Genomic DNA, 22,074 nt, shown 5'->3' with positions numbered 1-22,074 from the left:
GAAATGGATCACTGATTCAGTATAGTATCTGAAAAACAGTCTACTTAATTTTTCTCAGATTATTCTCAAAATGTCCTTTGTAGCTATTTTTTTGAGAGGATTCAATGAGGATTCATGCCTTGCATTTGGTTGTAATATTAATCTCTTAATCTGTAACAGTCTGCTTTGTACCACCCCCAACTGAATCATTTTGTTTTTCCTGACATAAGGGTCCAGGACAGCTTTCTCGAGAAACCCTACAGTCTGGATTATCATTTGTTTTCTTGCAGTTAGATTCAGGTTAAATATTTTTACCAAGAATACTACATAAGTGACTTGTATATTTTACATTGCATCACATTAGAAAGCACATACATGATTTTGTCCTGTGATCAGTGATGTTGTTTGTTCACTTGGGTAAGTTACAGTCAGATCTCTCCCTTATAAAAGTTCCTTTCTTTTTTTATTAAATCAGTAATCTGTGGGGTAATACCTGAGAATGTACTCTTCCTTAACAACCTTTTGAGGAATGGTTTTAACATCCATTGATGATCTTTGCCCATATCAGTTAACTACACTAGTGGTAGCAAATAGAGAATTTCAAATTTAATTCAGTATTACTATGGACTTCCTGTTTTTTTATTCAGCCCTTCCAGTAGCTGCTCCTGTGTTTTAAAAAACATGTCACCTTGTTTTCTGGCAAAGTAAAATGTTCTGGGTCCATCTTACACTTTGTCTACCCAAATCTGAAATATTTTTCTGAGGAAGCCTTAATTCCTTTTAGTGAAAATGGTATTTAGAAAACTATGTGAGGACTAGGTGTGCTCATTACTACTGGAATATTGATGCTTCTAGGTCTTTCCAGTGAGCAAATCATATATTTGTTTTAAATCATAAGGGCACTCTAATTCAAATGAGACACTGCAAGTTTTTTACACTTCCCTTCGCATTCCATACACATCTCCTTTATCTTTAAATGAGAACTGTATTTACCAACTGCAATATTATAATATTATATTATATTTACTCATTCTTTCCTATAATAAACTCAGGATAGTTTAAGAATTACTGCTACTAAACAGTGGTCAGACAAAGAAATCAAAGAGGAAATCAGAAATTACCTGGAGACGAATGAATATGAAAACACAATGGCCCAAAACCTTTGGGACACAGCAAAAGCAGTTCTAAGAAGGAAGTTTATAGTGATACAGGCCTACCTTAAGAAACAAAATCTGAAAACAACCTAACCTTACACCTAAAGGAACTACAAAAGAAAGCCCAAAGCTAGTAGAAGAAATACAGACTGAAAAACAGTAGAAAAGATCAGTGAAACCAGGATATGTTTTCTTTTTTTTTAAAGATAAAATTATCAATTTATCTTAACATTTAGCCAGACTCATTAAGGAGAGAGGACTCAAATCAGAAATGAAAGAGAAAAAAAAAAAAAAAAAAAAAAAAAAAAAAAAAAAAAAAAAAAAAAAAGAAATGAAAGAGGAGGGGATCCCTGGGTGGCGTAGCGGTTTAGCGCCTGCCTTTGGCTGAGGGCGCGATCCTGGAGACCCGGGATCGAATCCCACGTCAGGTTCCCGGTGCATGGAGCCTGTTTCTCCCTCTGCCTGTGTCTCTGCCTCTCTCTCTCTCTCTGTGACTATCACAAATAAATAAATAAATAAATTAAAAAAAAAAAAAGAAATGAAAGAGGAGAAATAACAACCAATACCACAGATCTACAAAGAAAATATTTTGAAAAATTACATGCCAACAAACTGGGCTATCTAGAAGAAATGGATAAATTCCTAGAAATATACAATCCTCTGAAACTGTATCAGGAAGAAGTATTTTATTTTTGGAGATTTTATTTGCTTAAGAGTGAGAGAGCAGAAGCCAGTGAGGAGAGGGAGAGGGAAAAGCAGACACCCCACTGAGTAGGGAGCCCATTGCAGAGCTCAATCCCAAGATCCCGGGATCATGACCTGAACTGAAGGCAGATGCTCAACCACTGAGCCACCTAGGCTCCCCAAAGTAGAGAATTTTAACAGACTGATTACTAGTAATGAAACTGAATCAGTGATAAATGAATTCCTAACAAACAAAACTCCTAACACCTAGGGCCACATTAGCTCCATGGATGAATTCTACCAAATACAAATAAATGTAACTGTCAAACTCTCCCAAAAGATAGAAGAGGGAGGAAAATTTCCAAATTCATTCTACAAGGCCAGCATTATCTTGATACTAAAACCAAAGTCACTACAATAAAAGACTACAGGTCAGTATTTCTGATAACATAGATGTAGAAATCTTACACTGAGACAGTCATTCACCATGATGAGGTGGGATTATTCTTGGGATGTAAGGGTGGTTCAGTATTCACAAATCATTCATGCTACATCGCATCAATAAGAATAAAAATATTTCAGTAGATAAGGAAAAAGCAAAGTATAACATCCATTCATGATAAAAACTCTTGACAAAGCAGGCTTAGAGGGAGCTCAACATAATAAAGGCCCACAGCCAACATGATAACCAACAATGAAAAATTGAAAGTTTTCCATATACCCTAAGATCAGGATGTCCATTCTTACCCTTTGTATTCAGCATAGTATTAGGAGTTCTAGCTGCAGAAGTCAGACAAGAAAAACAAATAAAAGGCATCTACGTTAGTAAGAAGGAAGTTTTAAAACCATCAGTATTTACAGATGGCATGATACTATATACAGAAAACCCTAAGGACTGTACCAAAAAACTATTAGAATAAATGAACTCAGTATAAATTACAGGATACAAAGTTAATATACAGAAATCTGTTGCATTTCTGTACAATAACAAAGCAGAAAGAGAAACTAAGAAAACGGTCTCATTTATCATGCCAAAAAGGATAAAATACCTAGAAATAAATTAACCAATTTATTTCATTGATGAAAGAAATGGATTGAATTAATTTTGTTAAAATGTCCATACTACCCAAAGCAATCTACAGCTTTAGTCAATCCCAGTCAAAATACCAGTAGCATTTTTCACAGAACTAGAATAAATAATTCTAAAATTCGTATGGACCACTAACAACCTCAAATACCAAAGCCTTCTTAATGAAGAAACAAGCTAGAAGTATAATAGCCTCAGATTTCAAGATATATTATAAAACTATAGTAATTGAAACAGTATGGAATTGATACAAAAATAGATACATAGATCAATGGAACCGGGATAGCCTAGATCATTTAATCTGGAACAGAAGCAGAGTATACAGTGGGGAAAAAACATTTCCCTCAATAAATGGTGCTGGGAAAACTGGACAGCTTTATGCAAAATAATGAACGTGGACCACCCTCTTACACCATAAAAATAAACTCAAAATGGATTGCACACCAAAAACCTAAAAGGAAACACACAGTTATGTCTTGGACATATTTATGGCTATGTCTCCTCAGTCAAGGAAGGAAGAAAAAAAATTAGTAAACCACACCAGTATCAACAACAAACCTATTTTCATTACATGTAGTAGTATAAATACTCAAGAAGCACTTGGGAGGCTCAGTTGATTAAGCATCTGCCTTCAGCTAAGGTCATGGTCTTGGGGTCCTGGAATCGAGCCACATGTCCCACTCCCTGCTCAGCGGGGAGTCTGCTTCTCCCTCTCTCCCCACTGCTTATGTTCTCTTTCTCTCTCAAATAGATATATCTTTTAAAAAAAACTTAATAAAGTATAAGTGAACATGATTTCTTTATTTAAAGCCATTCTACTGAATCAGGAAGAGTGTTGATCAGAAAACAGTAATTTTTAAATCTAGCCATGTTTTGGAGTTTAAAGTTGCAATGCTAACATATAGAACTTAAAAACTTTCATCTATAAACTCTAAATACCTGTGAAAGACTGGCTTCTTATATAAGGAAATGAAAAACATCTGAAATTTTATAAAATACTTGCTTACAAAAATTCAAAATAAAAGAATTTAACATAAAACAATTTTATTTCTGAAATTAAATAGAAATGGAATTTGATATATAATTGTGCTGAATTTCCAAATTCAGTAATATGACATTTATATTCTGGCTAGTTCCTGGGTTCTTTCATTAAAATTTAGTCAGAACATTTGTTTAGGTTTGGAGTCTCTCACATATGTATGAAGTTTAGTTGTGTAATTTCTAGACAAACTGAGCATAGGTCCAAGATAGAATGTTAAATACTGACTTGATTTTTTTTATATGGTCATGGTATGAGCAGGCAGATAAATACATTTTCTTTTTTAGTTGCAGCAGGGAGGACAGTGGAAGTGGGGGGAGAGAATTTCGAGCAGGCTCTATGCTCGGTGTGTGAGCCCAATGCAGGGCTTGGTGTTACAACCCTGAGATCATGACCTGAGCCGAAATCTAGAGTCGAGCACTTAACCTACTGAGCCACCCAGGTGCCCCAGTACATTCTTATTTAATACAGTAAAGGAAAGGAAGCCACTGATTTTTGTTATTTTGTAGATATTAAAATAATTTGAAAAAGAGTCCTCATAAAGTTTTTCTTAAGACTCAGGCAAGAAGTTACTTACAATGAAAAATTAACCCCTCTTCCTTTTTTCAGGTCTCTTATGAAGATGTGGATCGCCTAAAAGGATTGGCAGTTATTGAAAACATGAGGGTCCCTCATTTCCTGCAGGATCATGACCGATACATGGAGCATTTAGAGAAAATCATGGAAGTGAATGAACTGACTGACAGGGAACTGAAAGATCTTATATATTAATCAGCATTCTTGCAGACATAGCTAAGCTATACCTCTATGTAAATTACCCGTTAGGTGCAGTTAGCACCAGTATATTTATAAAAGAAGAATGACTGTTTACATGAGTTTTCTGAAGATTGATCTGCAGTATTCAGCTGAGTTTTTTAAAGGTTAAGTACAAACTTTAAACTGCTTCCCTAACATGTTTCTGTAGGCTGCAGCGGAAAAGTTCCTCCCATTTTTCTCTGAATCTTGAGTCCTAAGAAAATACTACTGGTGAGTGTTTTTGAAGAAGCTTGGTCAAATTGAGTGATAGGCTGCCTGGGCAGTAAGCACAGCTCCTTAGTGCTTCTGCTTGAGTGCCAAGACCAGCCCTGACTAGAGAGTGAATTCCATTGTTGTTTGAACTCCCAAGATTGTATTGTATTTGAAAAATAATGGTAATACTCCTTTGAAAAATTAGTTTTGTCATTCTCCCCAAAGCTAGCTATATCTAAGATTTCTTATTTCTCTTATATGTTAAGTAATGTTAAAGAGAGGGGAAAAGTAGTTTTGAAAAGTTTTCATTAGTTATTTTCCACATTGTTTCACCTTATCAGTTTATAGGAACTAAATTAGAGAATTAACCTCATTTTGTCCAGTTATTTCTCCACTAAACTTTATTTGCTGAAACATGTTATCCCTTCATGATTTTAACTAAGTTTTAGAGTCTTTCCCTCCCCATTCCTTTATATAAATGGTAAGTAAAAGTTCCAGAGAGGTTTGTCTACATAGATTAAAATAGCTGGGGAAGAGAGAAGCTACTCACCTTTTTATTCAGTGGAGCGACTAGCAAGACACAGTAGACGAATATAGTTCCTGTAGGCACTCGGTACTGACTAGGTCATGTCTGCCATAAAATTGACCATCTGAAAAATGGAATTCCTGGACATTGTTATTTGGTAAACTGGGCTTGTCATGTTGGCTAAGTATATTTTATCAAAATCTTTGACTTCATCAACCCAATAATGACAGTTTGAATTTCAAAAATGAGAGTTCTGTTTTGCTACATTTCCTCTGCTAAAAGTGTATACACTTAGCTTTGTATTTATCAATTTCAGTGTATAGTTGGATATGTATATATACTTGAGATCAAATGGTTCTTCAAACAATTTAATGGTCAGGAAGAGCACTGCTGTAAACATCCCATTCAAAATTGCTACTGTAATTTTTACCCAAAGCTATCTGAGAGTTGATCTTTACCTCATTTCAGGTTTAAATATGGTGCTAACACTGGTGAATATATACTGCAGACCTGGTCCACATTTGTTGCTAGAAAATGATTTTAGGAAATCTTATTCAGGCTAGGTTACGTGAGTTTTCTCATTCACATATTTAGAAGGGCTTGCCTCAAAGAAGAATCTTGCAGCAAGCAGGATATAGTCTAACTGGCACCTGGTGGTTCTTGCAAAGCCACACATCTCACCTTTGGTAAGCAGCAGGCCAGGCCCTTTGGAGCATCAAAGGCACCCACCATGTGCTATGATAGCTGGAGTGTGGCTTGTAGATCTCTGCAGGGTTGGAGTACATGTGCCAACACTAACCAGATACTGGAAAACCACTCTTGACCCTTCAAGCATATTTCCTTGTAGCAGAGTCATCCAGTTTCAGCTTTGGTGTAGCATTTTCTAATTCATCTTCAAACTTATCAAAGATAAAACACGGTGAAAACCAGATTTTATTAACTGGAATAGAAGTATAGACAGAAATGGCAATATTTATGTCCTGTGATTTAAGCCTAAATGCTTATAAACTCAACATTTGCAGGCAATAATACTGCTAATCTTATGTTACAGTAAAGGAAAATCACAGTAGCCTTAATATCCTGTTGGTAGGATTATTTACAGTGATTCTAGTCTCTGAATTTTAAAATGTGTATTCTCTATGTGATTTGGAAAAGGAAACACTTTCTTGCCTTACTGCTTTGGTATAAAGACAAAAAACAATACTATCTGGACAAAAAAACAAAAAACAAAAAAAAAAAAACCTTAAATCACATTGATTGTCTTAAGATATTTTTAAAAGTTAGCAATGAACCAAAAATAGTTTCAGATTAGCAGAATAATTAAAGATTTCTAAGCTTTGAAAGTTGAGATTGAAGATTTAATTAATGTTTATTCTTTCCTGAAATAGCATTAAGGTCAGTTTTGTTCCCTTGAAACTGAAGTTTAATAAATATAAAACTATAGCAACAGTACTTAGGAGAATAGTTGAAGGTTGCATTAATTTTAATAGTTACTTGGTATAGGCTATTGATTAGGATTTCATCAGTCTTGTCCACTGTCATTCTAACGTATCAAATACAAATTCTGATAAACGGTTAGGTTTTCACATCAGATGGGACTCAAAGTAAAGTGTTTGTAGAAGTAAACCCATAAGTCTTCATTTCTTTATATTTTCACCTTTGTAAAAATGTTTAAAATTTGTATTGTGTTTTGTATATATCTGGACATTTTAGGTTAGGTTATAGTAGAAATAGCACTGAGGGTCTCAAATGAAATGTGTGAATATGTATGCATGCAAACTTCTGTTCTTTGAAAACTTAATTATATTTTTATTGTGGTATTTGTGTTTTTATTGTGTGGTAATTAGTGAAAAGTAGTTATTGATCATGTTTATCTTCTATCCTTAATACCCTGTTTATAAGGAAATACTCCACCTTTCCCCTAATTAGGTTATCTTATACTCTCATGGGTGTAGAAAGAAGGGAATAGGAGAAAGGGATAATTTTGTCTTAATTTACTACCCTGTTCATTGAGTAAACTTCTATGCTTAGAACTTCCTAAGGAGTAGGATCTGTGCTGAGCCCTCTGATGAGGAAGACAAGAACTGTTCATAGTCCAGTAAGGAAGAGTGGCACAGAATCACATTACAGCATGGCCATCTAATACCTAAAAAGTGCTACCAAAAGATCATAAACCATAATAAATAGGCCTGCTTGTGTGTCTGAAACAGAGAAGAATCACTTGCAAAGTGGTTAGTGTCCTCAATATTTTGTTACCACTCTTTGCAAGGCTTGTGTTTGGAATCTAAGCAGCTTTAGCCCAGGAGGAGGAGTAAACCACATGTACAGCTGCTTGGGTCACAGGCCTGGAGGAGATCCTTTTGGTCTTTGAATTTAAACCTTTACTTGTGAAATCTTGTCATCTGGCTTTGATTTCATCCATTTTTGTTCACTGATTCTAGTAGCTAAAGGAATTAATGTCTTGAGACTGTTGTCAGGATGTGAAATACCAATGTTTGTCAGCTAGCTCTATAAGAGCTTTAAGAAGACATAGAATTTTGAGAACACAGGAGGACCATATGGAGTGGAAGAAGGAGGATGGCCATCTCAAGGAAAAGAGAAATGCCTGGAACAGACCCTTCCCTACGACCCTTAGGAGAAACCCGACCTGTCTTGAACCTCTAAAGAAATTGCACCTAGTGAAAGAGGACAAAGCAAAGAGAACAGAAGTTTGACCACTGAGAAGAGACGACTGAGCATTGTACTTCTTCCCAGCCATCCAGTTATCCTTATTATAAACAACCAGCTTCAAAATTGATAACAACATGGGTGAATAAGATGTCCCTTATCTGTGCCCCTTCCCCAACCTCCCAATAATAATTTGGCATCCGTCCATGAACAAAAATGCTTTTGTGGGAGCTTTGGGATCCAGCAGCACATACCAAGCAAACCAGAAAGAATTTTGCCCACCCATGCATTGGGTAGTAAACAGATATAGGTCCTGGCTTGGACCCAGCAGTAGCATATGAAAAAGCTTCAACCCCTCTCAGTAGTGGTCTGCAAACCTCTAGAAAACACTAAATCTTAGGCAGTCACCCATGGACAAGACAGTCTTTTTATTATAAGTCCCAAGTTTCCAACAGAAAAGTTTCAATATACCATTGAAGCCAAAAAATATGTTTAGATGCATTGAAGAGGAATAGTTTAGCTTCACTCGTCCCCCAAGTTGGGACAACTCAGAGCCAAGAGAGGTCTCAGCCTATAATTTCTCCTATGGAAGGGAGAAAGCAAGTGAGTGAGTGTCCAGCTTCCCTAGCTGTGCAGGATACTACCTAACAGGCCCTTTTCACTCTGGTCCCATCCAGAGTACTGAATCATGATCCATATGACTAGGTGGTGGGAATAAACTTGGAGAGTAACAGGACTTTTGGAGGTCACAGACACAGAATCCACTAACTGCTTTACAGCCTCCATTACGAAGCTGGCTCTGAGCTAAGGATGCCTTACCCATGGATCTCCCTGATTAGCCCATGACAGCCCCCCAGTGCTTCATGCATCTCACACACACATACCCTGTGGCTGGCTCTCTGTGTGTACTCCCAACAGCATTGACAGCATGCTTTGGCAGATGCTAGTGAGCATGTGTGAAAAGCCAGCCCAAATTCATGGGCCAGAGAGGTCACTAACTTGAGTTTTAGCCCTGCCCTTGGGAAAGCAAAAGGAAGACTGTCAGCACTGAGCTTTGTCCATTGCAAAATTGAGAAGGCATATAAAAGAATTTTGCCACAAAAGAAGCATGGAGGAGGCATATCCATAGATAGTCTGAGAGTCACAAATTCTTTACCAGAACTGACCAAAGGTATTTAAGATTTTCATTTATTTTTTTTTAGAGAGCGCTCATGAGTGGGGTGGTGAGGCAGAGAGATCCATAAGCAGACTCCCTGCTAAGCACGGAGCCCACGTGGGGCTTAATCCCTGAGATCATGACCTGAGCTGAAATTAAGAGTCAGACACTTCACTGACTGAGCCACCCACACACTCCCAAAGGTATTTCTTGAAAATAGTAAAGGCTAGGAGGTAACTACTTCAAATACAAAAAATAATGCAAAACTCTAAGGAACATGAGAACTCAAGGAAACAGGACACCACCAAAAGATTATGATAATCTTCCAGTAACCAAACCCAAAGACATGGAGATCTGTTTATCTGACAAGAAATTCAAAATACCTGTTTTAAGGAAACTCAGTGAAGTACAAGAATACACAGAAAATTAAGTGAAATCAGGAAAACAATACATGAACAAAAAGTTTAACAGATGGAAATCATAAAAAAGGACAAAGCATACTCTGGAGTAGAAAAATATAGTGAATGAAATGAAAAATACAGTACACCAACACCAAAGGATCAAGTTTAAAAAAAAAAATGAATCTAAGAAGATGGGAATCTTGGAATTATCCAGTCAGGGGATCAGGGGAGAACAAAGAAAAAAAAGTGAAAGTGATGAAAATCTACATGATCTATAGGATACCATCAAAAGAAACAATTTGCAAATTACTGGACTTGCAGAAGGAGAGAAGAGGGAGAAAGCAAAAAAATTACTTTAAAAAATAAGGCTAAAAAATGTCTTAAAACTTCCCAAATCTGAGAAGAAATTTGGATATCCATGTTCATGAATTCATAGGTTACCAAACATTCTCAGAAACCTTCCTCAAGACACATTATAATAAAACGACCAAAAATCAAAGAATCTTAAAAGCAGTGAGAGCAAAGAAGCTTATAACTTAAAAGGGAACCCCACGCTGTTGTCAGATTTCTCAGCACAAACCTTACAGGCCAGGAGAGAATGGGATGATATATTCAAAGTGCTGAAAGGAAAAAAAACAAACAACTGCTGAGGGTCAGCTGAGAAGATGGCTGAATAGGAGGGACCCGAAGCTCACCTTGCCCTATGGATACAACTAGCATGCATTCATTCATATCAGTGTGACTAACCCAGAAAAATCACCCCAAAACTGGCAGAACAAACTGTAACCAAAGACTGGAAAGGGACCACATCAAAGAAGAAGGGCAACAAGGTAGTCTGGGAGCCAAACAGACCATGACCATCCACTGTGGACAAGGAGCTAGTGACATGGAGAAGGGCAGAAAACAGACTTTCACTTTGGGGAGCCCACAAATGAGAATGAATCTCCATAATATATGCCTTTGAAAGTGAGAGGTGCCAAATTTTAGGAGTTCTTAAAACCAGTGACTTAAAGCCTGGAATTTAAAAAATCTTTGGGCTCAGCTCCGGGAGAGCCCTGGGGGCATCAGGAAGTTGAGTCCCTGCCCTTAGCTCAACAACAGCTAGACAAATGCTGGGGGCAGACAGAAGAAAATTTGCTCATTTCAGAGCATGGCTGGACAGATAGGAATCACAGATTCCTCCAGGGACAAAGGAGCTGGCAAGTTCCATTTCCCTCCTCCACCTCCCAGCATAAACAATGGGCACCTGCAGGAACCAGTGTACTGCTGACACTCATTAGCTAATTTGCTTGCACCGAGCCTCACTACCCCTGCTTCAGCAGATCTGTCCTTCCTACTGTAGCTTGTCTGATTCCCTGCACTGTGGGTCCCCCAGAAGACCTGCACAAACTCTGCCAACACTACATCTCCAGACCTGCATGTCTTGTGGAACCTCAGCCCCGGTAGTGGTGCAGCCAGGTCTCATTTTACAAGCAGAACACAGCATTAAAATGTTAAATGTTAAAATATGCCCCATCCCTGCTGGTGACCAACTACTGCTTACAATAGGCAAAGATAGCCTCTGTAGACAACTGGACTGAAGGAAAAAGAAGCTAAGACTCAAACAGCAGAGTACATGCAACACACATGGGAGATATTCCCTCAAGCACCACACCCTGGGGAATGGGACATTGCACTGCAGGGCACTATAGGACCTCTTCTTAATAAGGCTATTATCACTAAAAGCAAGAGAGAAGTAGCTGACTCTCCTAACTCATAGACAAAATGGGGAGACCGAGAAACATCTCCCAAATGGAAGAACAGAACCAAACCACAGCAAGAGACCAAAGCAAAAGACAGAACTTAATGATCATAAAAACAGTGGACTGGAGAAAAGAATGGAGGGAATCAGTGGGGCCCTTAACACAGAGATAAAAAAGAACCAATCAGAAATCAAGAACACAGTAAATGATATTAAACTAGATGAAGCAGAGGAATGAATTAATGACCTGGAAGAGGGTGTAATGGAAAGTAACCAAGCTGAGCAAATGAGAGGAAAGAAAAGAGGAGAGGAAAGAAAATTATGCAAACAGAATTAGTCTTAGGGAACTGTGACTCCATCAACTATAAAAATCACATTATAGGGATCCCTGGGTGGCGCAGTGGTTTGGCGCCTGCCTTTGGCCCAGGGCGCGATCCTGGAGACCCGGGATCGAATCCCACATCAGGCTCCCGGTGCATGGAGCCTGCTTCTCCCTCCGCCTGTGTCTCTGCCTCTCTCTCTCTCTGTGACTATCATAAATAAATAAAAAATTAAAAAAAAAATCACATTATAGGCATTTCAGAAGAAGAAAGAGATAAGGGACCAGAAAACACTCCCAATCTGGGGAAGGAAATAAATAACCAGATCCAGAAGGCAAGAGATTTCCCCAAAAATTCAACCCAAGGAGGTCCACACCAAAACAGGAATTAAAATGGCAAAAAGTGGTGATAAAAATTTTAAAAGCAATAAGGGGAAAAGACCGTTACATACACGGGAGCCCTGATAAGACTATCAGCTGATTTTTCAGCAGGAACTTTGCAGGCCAGAGGGGAGTGGCATGATCTATTCAAAGTGCTGAATGGGAACAAAAATCTGCAGTCAAGAATACTTTATCCAGCAAGGTTATCATTCAGAATACAAAGAGCTAGTTTCTCAGATAAGCAAAAACTAAAGGAGTTCATGACCATTAAACCAGCCCTACAAAAAATATTAATGGGGACTTTTTGAGTGGAAAGGAAGACCATAAGTTAGGGTATGAAAAGTAAAAAACACAAAAGTAGCAAAAATAAATATTTCTGAAAAAAAAAATAGCCAGGGATCCTCAAAAGAAAAAGATGTAAAATATGACACCATATATTTAAAATAGGGGGAGGGGATGAGGGAGAAGTTTAATGGGTTTTAAACTCAGCTACCATCAACTTCATATAGACTGCTATATGCAGAAGGTCTTATACACAAACACAATGGTAACCAGAAGTTTAAAAAGTAGTAATAGATATGCAAAGAATAAAGAGAATGGAATCCAAGTATACCACTAAAGAAAGCCAACAAAGTATGAAAGAGAGCAAGAATAGATCAGAGAAAAATTATAGAACCTACCACAAACAGCAATAAATGCCTATCAATAATTACTTTGAATATAAATGGACTAAATGCTCCAATCAAATGTAAGGTTACAGAATGGATAAAAAAAAAAAAAAAAGACCCATCTCTATGCTGCCTACCAGACACTCATTTGACCTAAAGACACCTGCAGATTGAAAGTAACGGAATGGAGAAACATTTGTCATGCACATGGATGGCAAAAGAAAACTGGGGCAGCAATACTTACATGGGACAAAATAGACCTTAACCAAAGACTGTAACAAGAGACAAGGACACTATATAATGATAAAGGGGCCAATCCAACAAGAGGCTATAACAACTGTAAATATTTATACACCCAACATGAGAGCACCTAAATACATAAAACAGTTTAAAAACAGACATAAAAGAAATAATGCAAAAATAGGAGATTTTTAACACCTCATTTACATCAATGAACAGATCATCCAAGTAGAAAATCAACAAGGAAACAGTGGCTTTGAATGACACAGGGGACCAGATGAATTTAACAGACACATTCAGAACATTCCATTCTAAAACAGCAGGATACACTTCCTTTTCAAGTGCATTCTCCAGAATAGATCACGTATTAGGCCATAAAATAAGCTTCAGCAAACTCAAAAAGATTAAAGTCATACCATTTATATCTTTTCTGAACATCATGGTATGAAACTAGAAATCAGCCAGAAGAAAAAATTGGGAAAGAGCACAAATACATGGAACTTATGTAATATCCTATTGACGAATGAATGGGTCAACCAAGTGATCAAAGAAGAAATAAAAAATTACATGAAAATGAAAACACAACAGTCCAAAATGTTTGGGATGCAGCAAAATTGCTTCTAAGAGGGAAGTTCATAGAAATACAGGCTTACCTCAAAAGGAAGAAAAATCTCAACCTAACCTTACACCTGCAGGAGTTAGAAGAAACAAAACCCATACCCAGCAAAAGGAAGGAAATAATAAAGATCAGAACGAAATAAGTGATACAGAAACTTAAGAAACAACATATTGATGAAACCAGGAGCTAGTTCTTTGAAAAGATCATCAAAATTGATAAACCTATAGCAAGACTATTGAAAAAGAAAGAGGACCCAAATAAAATTACTAATGCAAGATGAGAAATAACAACCAACATCACAGAAATACAGATAATTGTAAGAGGATATTATGAAAAACCTCTATGCCAACAAATTGGACAACTTAGAAGAAAGGATGTTTGAATGGACCAAGTACCAACAATGAAATTCAATCAGTAATTTAAAAATTCCCCCCAAAAGCAAAGTTCAGGACCAAATTCTTCTAAACATTTAGAGAACCATTTTTCTCAAACTATTCCAACAAATACAAAAGGAAGGAAAACTTCAAAATTCATTCTATGAGGGTGATACCAAAATCAGATACACCACAAAAAGAACTACAGGCTAATATCTCTCATGAGTATAGATGCAAAAACCCTCAACAAAATCCAATAATACATTTAAAAAATCATACACACTATCAAGTTGGATTTATTCCCAGGATGCAAGGGAAGTTCATTATTCCCAAAACAATCAATGTGATATGTCAATAAGAATAAAAATCATATGATCATTTTGATAGATGCAGAAAAAGCATTTGACAAAGTACAACATCCATTCATGATAAAACTCCTCAACAAAGTACGCCCAGAGGAAACACATTGCAACATTATAAAGGCCTTCTCTGAAAAATCCACAGCTAATATCATCCTCAGTGGAAAAAACTGACAGCTTTTCCCCTAAGATCAGGAACAAGACAAGGATGTATACTCACCACTTTTATTCAACAGAGTATACTGGAAGTCCTAGTCACAGCAATCAGACAAGAAAAAGAAATAAAAGACATCCAAATTGGTAAGGAAGAAGTACAACTTCACTACTGGCAAATGATATGATAATGTATATAGAAAACCCTTATGAGTCCACCAAAATACTACTAGAATGATAAATGAATTCAGTAAAGTCAAAGGACACAAAATCACTGCATAGAAATCCGTTGCATTCTTATACACTTATGAAACAGCAGAAAGTGAAATTAGGGCAGCCCCAGTGGCACAGCGGTTTAGCGCCGTCTGCAGCCCGGGGCGTGATCCCGGAGACCCTGGATCGAGTCCCACGTCAGGCTCCCTGCATGGAGCCTACTTCTCCTTCTGCCTGTGTCTATGCCTCTCTCAATAAATAAATAAATAAATAAATAAATCTTTTTTAAAAAAGTGAAATTAAGAAAAAGAATCCCACTTACAATAGCACCAAAAACAATAAAATAGGAATAAACTTAAAGAGATGAAAGACCTGTACTCTTAAAACTACAAAACACAGAATAAAGAAATTAAACATGACACAAAGAAATGGAAAGACTTCCATGCTCTTGGATTGGAAGAAGAAACATTGTTTTTTGGGAAGAAGAAACATTGTTAATTAAAATGTCTATACTATCCAAAGCAACCTACAGATTTAATGCAATTTGTATCAAAATACCAATAGCATTTTTTCACCAAACTAGAATAAATAATCCTAAAATTGGTATAAAACCACAAAAGACTTTGAATAGCCGAAGCAACCTTGAAAAAAGAAAAAAACCAGAGGTATCACAATTCCAGATTTCAAGTTATATTACAAAGTGGCAGTAATTAAAACACTGGTGGGGCACCTTGCTGGCTCAGTTGGAAGAGCATGTGACTCTTGATCACAGAGTCATGAGTTTGAGCCCAACACTGGGTGTAGAGATTACTAAAAAAATAAAAATAAAAACTTTACAACAGCAGCAGCAACAGAAAGCCACTATGGTTCTGGCATAGAAATAGGCACATAGATTAATGTAACAGAAAGCCCAGAAAGAACCCCACAATTACATGGCCAGTTAATATTCGACAGAGAGCAAGAATATACAATGGGAAAAAGATAAATGATGTTGGGAAAACTGGATAGCCACATGCAAAAGAATGAAAAACTGGACCACTTTCTGTCACCATACGCAAAGATAAACTGAAAATGGATTAAAGACCTAAATGTAAAACCTGCAACCATAAAAACCCTTGAAGAGAGCATAGGCAGTAATCTCTGACATCAGTCATAGCAACATCTTCCTAGATAGGTCTCATGAGATAAGAGAAATAAAAGCAAAAATAAATTATTGGAACTATATCAGAATAAAGTGTATCTGTACAGTGAACGAAACAACAAAACTCAAAGGCAACCTAATGAATTGGAGAAGATATTTGCAAATCACATCCAATAGAGGATTAGTATCCAAAAATATATAAAGAACCAACACAACTCAATATCTAAAAAACAAATAATCCAAATAAAATGGGTGGAAGACATGAACAGACATTTCTCCAAAGAAGACATACAGACGGCCAACAGACATATGCTCAACATCACTCATTATCAGGGAAATACAAATCAAAAGTACAATGAGATATTATCATTATCAGTCGAAAACATAAACAATGTGAGGATGTGGAGAAAAAGGAATCCCAGTAACAGTTTTGAAAACCAAAGGAGCCTGACTTTGTTTTTATAATCAGTGAGACTTAACATTGGAATTTTAAAAAATCAGTGTGCTTGGAGGGCAATAGGAAACTGAGTCCTCACCCTTAAAGAGATAGCACAACAAACAGCCCTGTGGAGATACAGCATAGAAGCAGCAGTTTGAAAAGTGCCTTGGGTACACAGGAAGGAGATTTATTTCCTAATCTCAGAGTGTGTGCTGGAGGGGCAGGGATCTTTTGGAGACTTCTTCAAGAACCAAAGAGTTTGTAGGTACCATTTCTCTCACCACTGCATCCCAGCCTAGATACACAGACACTTAATGGAAACCAGTGTAGCATGAACACTCTCACCTAGCTTACTAATAGCACACCTCACAGTGGACTAGTCCTGGCACTGCATGACCCACCCCTGTACTCTCCCGCAGACCTGCCCCCTCCAACATGCTTTTGGCAGGTGACCATCCAAAGTATTGTCAAAAGTCTGGCAGGGTGTGAGCAACCCCAACAGTGGCCAGCACCACCAAAAGTGACTCCTGCCCTGGGGAGAGGGGAAGATAATCACATATACCAGTCACACTACAAACCCAGCTATGGGTAGGGGTAGATAACTGATCTGACTCCAGGCCCTGCCCACCAACAGAAGCTGCTCAGGAGACAACACAGGTAAAGCACATCGCAGTTTAATGCTACCACAGCTCTGGCAAACACCTGGTCTCACCCAGGTCAAGCCCAAGGTGTCCCCACATTAGCCCACTAACAACACAGGGACAAAACCCTGCCCACAACCAGGGAAATAGAGCTATTGCAGATGACTAGACTGAAGGCAAATGTGCCTCAGCCCCAACAGTAGGGCACACACAACACAAACAGGAGACACCCCTTAAGCACCAGGTTCTGGTAAACAGGGACGTTTGCACTGCAGGGAACTATAGGATCTCTTCTTCATAAGGCCACTACTCTCAAGGGCAGGAGACATATTGACTTTCCTAACAGAGAATTGACAAAATGAGGAGACAGTATCTCCTAAATAAAAGAACAGGACAAAAATCACAGTAAGATAGCTAAACAAAATGGAGATCACTTAAATTAGTGGTCACAAAAATACTCAGTGATCTTGAGAACAAGTGGATGATCTCAGTGAGACCCTTAGCAAAGGGATAGAAAACACAACCAATCAAAGATGAACTCAATAACTGATATTAGAAATACACTAGAGGGAATAAATGGTAGACTAGAGGAAGTAGAACAGATCAGCAACATGAAGGACAGAGTAAGGCTAAACAGGAGAGAGAAAAAGTAAAAAAATGAAAACAGATGAAAGGAACCCAGTGTAACCATCATGTCTTTAATATTCTTATTATAGGGATCCCAGAAGAAAAAGGGAGATAGGGTGCAGAAAATTTATTTGAAGAAATAATAGCTGAAAACTTCAGAAATCTGGAGAAGGAAACAGAAATCCAGATCCAGAAGGCACAGAAAGCCTCCAGTCCAAGGAGGTCCACAGAAAGATGCATAGTAATTAAAATGGCAAAAAGCAGAGATCAAGAGAGAATTTTAAAAGCAAGATACACACAAGAAACCCCATAAGGTTATCAGCTGATTTTCAGCAGCAACTTTGTAGGCAAGAAGTGGTATGATATATTCAAATTGATAAAAGAAAACCTGCAACTAAGATACTCTATCCAGCAAGGCTATCATTCAGAATGGAGCAAGTCTCCCAAACACAAGTTAAAGGGTTTCATGACCATAAAACCAACCTTACAAGAAATGTTAACAGTGATACTTCAAGTGAAAAGAAAGACCATAAGCAGGGGTAAGAAAAGCAGGAAGCACAAAAGCAGTAAAAATATACAAGTATATTCGTAAAGATCAGTCAAGAGATTCACAAAATAAAAATGTAAAGTATGACACCATATACCAAAATGTATGGGAGGGGGAGGAATAAAAATGTAATGCTTTCAGAATGGATTCTAACTTCAGTGACCATCAACTCAAAATAGACTGCTGTGTACATGTCATATATAAACCTAATGTTAACCACAAATGAAAAACAGATATGCAAACAATACAGAGAAAAGATGCCAAGTATATCACTAAGAAAGCCAGCAAACTGAGAGAAGAGGGCAAGAGAAGAAAGGAAGAAAGAACTACAAAAACAATCATAAAACAAGTAACAAAATGGCAATAAACGTATACTATCAATAGCCACATATGGGAGCAACCCACGGGTCCAGTGATAGGTGAATGGATAAAGCAGATGTGGTAAACATATACAAGGAATATTACTCAGTCATAATAAAGAATGAAATCTTGCCATTTGCAACAACATGGATGGATCTAGAACTTGCTGAACGCTAAATGAAATGGGTCAGGAAAAGACAAGTACCATATGGCTTCACACATGTGGAATTTAAGAAAACAAAGAGAAAAAAGACAAACCAAAAAAATCACATTTAAATATGGGGAACAAGCTGATGGTTACCAGAGGAGAGTAGGGAAGGGGAGATGAGTGAAATATGAAGGGTATTACGAGTACACTTATCACAATGACGTCTGAGTAATATATAGAACTGTTCAATCAGTATATTGTGCCCCTGAAACTAATATACGACTGGAATTAAATTTTTAAAAAGGGACTAGGAGTGTGGAAGGACTTTTGAAGGTCAGCAAGTTCAGCAAGCTTATCTTAGATTTAGGAGGCATCCCTTGTTTTTTGAACTAAGGAATGAGAAAATAAAAACTGTGCTTCAAGAAAACTTACCTAGACATCGAATTGAGATATTTCATTTGAACCCACTGGGACTCGGTGACTCTGCTTATACCGTGTATCTTACTTGGTACAATTATGTAATGTAGGGATCAAGTTCTGTCATAAGGAACTTAGTCTGGTGGATTCAAGAAACTGATTTTGAAAAGTATGACTCAGTAAAATTCCAATAGCAGTGTTGATATCAACTTATATTATTACTGGGTAGCTGTTCCATGTTGCCAGTCTAGTTCCACCTTAGGAACAGATTGAGTCTGTCATGCGTTTACACCATGAAAGGTGGATTCCGTGATTTCCACAGGATGCTTTAAAGTCTACCTTCAAATCACTGGAATCCTATAGAATCACATAAATGTAGATGAATTTTAAACAGCAGCATTTTGTATTTCATTTTTCTGCATTTGTTCCCTTCTAAATCAGATTTCCATCCATCCTTATGATGGCTCAGCCCTTTCCTACTGTGCGTTTACCACTCTACATCTTCTAATTATACCAACCTGACATCTCCTTCTCTAGAATGCTTTTATTGCCTTGTAATGCAAGGCAGTGCCAGTGTCCCTGGCACTTTGCTCTGCAGTTGTTTTTGTGTCAGTCTTGCTTAACCAATTAAAATTATAGTCTACTTGAAGACATAAAAAAATAATTTTAAAAGTCTGTAAATGTTGAAAGGAATTTGAGTTGAAATAAAAGTAATTAGTAACACACTAGTAAAAGTATTTAGTCAAATTCAGAATACTGTTGTAATATGGTTGTGTATCAATCATGTAAGACTAGTTAAAGGACAAGAGTATTAAAAGTAACTACAATAGCTCGTTAATGAATACACGATATAAACAGATAAATTATGACATCAAAAATGCAAAAGTGGGAGGAGTAAAAGGATAGAGTTTTTGGATGCAGTTGAAGTTGCTATCAACATAAATGGACTGTTATAGCTAAGTTTTATGTAAATTTTACGTTAACCACAAAGCAAAAGCCTACAAAGATTTACAAAAGATAGAGAAATGAATCAATGCATATCACTATGGAAAACCAATTTACAAATGAAAGAAGAGAGGAAATAAGAAATAAGGAAAATACAAAACAGCTAGAAAACATTAAGATGGTATTAATAAATCCTTACCTACCAATAATCATACCAAACAAAAGGCACAGACGGCAGGACAGACTTAAAAAACAAGATCCAACTACATGCTGCCTATAACAGATTCACTTCACAGACATAGGCCTAAAGTGAAGGTAGGGAAAAAGATATCCCATGCAAGTAAGTATAAACCAAAAGAGAGCAAGGGTAACAAATATCAGACAAAATAGACTTTAAGCTCAAAATGGTAAACAAGACAAAGAAGATCATCATGTAATTATAAAGGGATCAATTCAAAAGGATATTACAGTTGTAGAAGTACCCAACATTAAAGCACCTAAACATATTAGACAAATACACACGAATAAAGAAATAGACAGCAATACAGTAACAGGAGACTTTCAATATTCCACTTTCTTTTTTTTTTTTTTTTTTTTTTTTTCATGATAGCCACAGAGAGAGAGAGAGAGAGAGGCATTGACACAGGCGGAAGGAGAAGCAGGCTCCATGCACCGGGAGCCTGACGTGGGATTCGATCCCAGGTCTCCAGGATCGCGCCCTGGGCCAAAGGCAGGCGCCAAACCGCTGCGCCACCCAGGGATCCCTCAATATTCCACTTTCAACAATGGATAGATCATCCCGACAGAAAATCAATATGGAAACGATGGACTTAAACTACACTTCAGGCAGAAATGGCCTAATACACACACACACACACACACACACACACACACAGAACACCCCATCCAACAACAGAATACACATTATTCTCAAGTGCACACAAAACAAGTCTTAGCAAAGTTAAGATTGAAATCATACTAAGTATCTTTTCTGACCAAAATGGTATGAAACTAGAAATTATCAATGGGATTCCTCCTATAAAACTAGAAAATTCACAAATATGTAGAAATTAAACAACATGCTCCTGACCAACCAATGGGCCAAAGAACAAATCAAAGGGAAATTTTAAAAATATATTTGAAACAAATGAAAATGGGAATACAACATACCAAAACTTATGGGATCCAGCAAAAGCAGTTCTAAGAGAGATGTGTATAATGATAAATGCTAGCACTGATTTTAATAAAATCCGGAACAACCCAACTTTACACCTCAAGAAAGTAGAAAAACAGACTAAGCCCAAGGTTAATAGAAGTAAAGAAATTGAAGTAGATGCAAATAAATGGAAAGATAATTCATGTATATAGATCAGAAGAATGTATATTGTTAAATTGTCCATACTATCCAAAGCCATCTATAGATTCAATGCAATCTCTATCAAAATTCGGTGTGAAAAGCCCAGGACCCAGTGAATTTTTTTCCCACAAAACCAGAAAAAAAAAAATCCTAGAATTCATACAGAACAAAAGGTCCTGAAGACCCAAAGCAATCCTGATAAAGAACTAAAAGCCAGAGGTATCGTGCTTCCTGATTTCGAACTATACTATAAAATGACAGTAATCAAAACAGTATGATATGGGCATAAAAATAGACACACAGGCCAATAGAACAGAATGGAGAGCCCAGAACACTCAATGGGAAAAGGATAGTCTACTCAATAATTAGTGTTGGGGAAAGCCAGATCATGCAGATGAATGAAATTGGATGTCTTAGATCGCTCACAAAAATTAGCTCAAAATAAATTAAACACTTAACCACAAGACTCGAAACCATAAAAATCCTAAAAGAAAAGCTCCTTGACATTGGTCTTGGTTATATATATATATATATATATATATATATATATTTTGGATATGACACCAAAAGTAGAAGCAACAAGAGCAAAAATAAATAAGTGGGGTTACATCAAACCAAAAAGCTTCTGCACAGCAAAAGAAACAACAGAATGAAAAGACAACTTATGGAATGGGAGAAAGTATT

General features: G+C 37.1%; 1 protein-coding gene and 1 long non-coding RNA gene across 4 annotated transcripts in view; one reads left to right on the top strand and one right to left on the bottom strand.

Annotated features, from left to right (window-relative positions):
- Positions 1–7,297, top strand: part of KIAA0895 (KIAA0895 ortholog) — a 50,240-nt gene extending 42,943 nt beyond the window's left edge. For both annotated transcript variants that reach the window (XM_041727855.1, XM_041727854.1), the window contains exon 7: positions 4,553–7,297. In XM_041727855.1, the coding sequence (XP_041583789.1) occupies positions 4,553–4,714 (162 nt within the window). In that variant the 3' untranslated portion in view covers positions 4,715–7,297. The remainder of the gene's footprint in view (positions 1–4,552) is intronic.
- The window catches only part of LOC121474750, a 37,568-nt gene that overhangs the window by 10,941 nt on the left and 4,553 nt on the right, over positions 1–22,074 (bottom strand). For both annotated transcript variants that reach the window (XR_005983506.1, XR_005983505.1), the window contains exons 2-3: positions 6,159–6,376; positions 5,502–5,601 (exon numbers count right to left, since the gene is read on the bottom strand). This is a non-coding gene — a long non-coding RNA (uncharacterized LOC121474750). The remainder of the gene's footprint in view (positions 1–5,501; positions 5,602–6,158; positions 6,377–22,074) is intronic.

The sequence above is a fragment of the Vulpes lagopus genome, chromosome 13 (genome assembly GCF_018345385.1).
Source record: "Vulpes lagopus strain Blue_001 chromosome 13, ASM1834538v1, whole genome shotgun sequence".
Lineage (NCBI taxonomy): Eukaryota > Metazoa > Chordata > Mammalia > Carnivora > Canidae > Vulpes > Vulpes lagopus.
The sequence above is the reverse complement of the archived record's forward strand: the minus strand, read 5'-3'. Positions and strand labels throughout refer to the sequence as shown.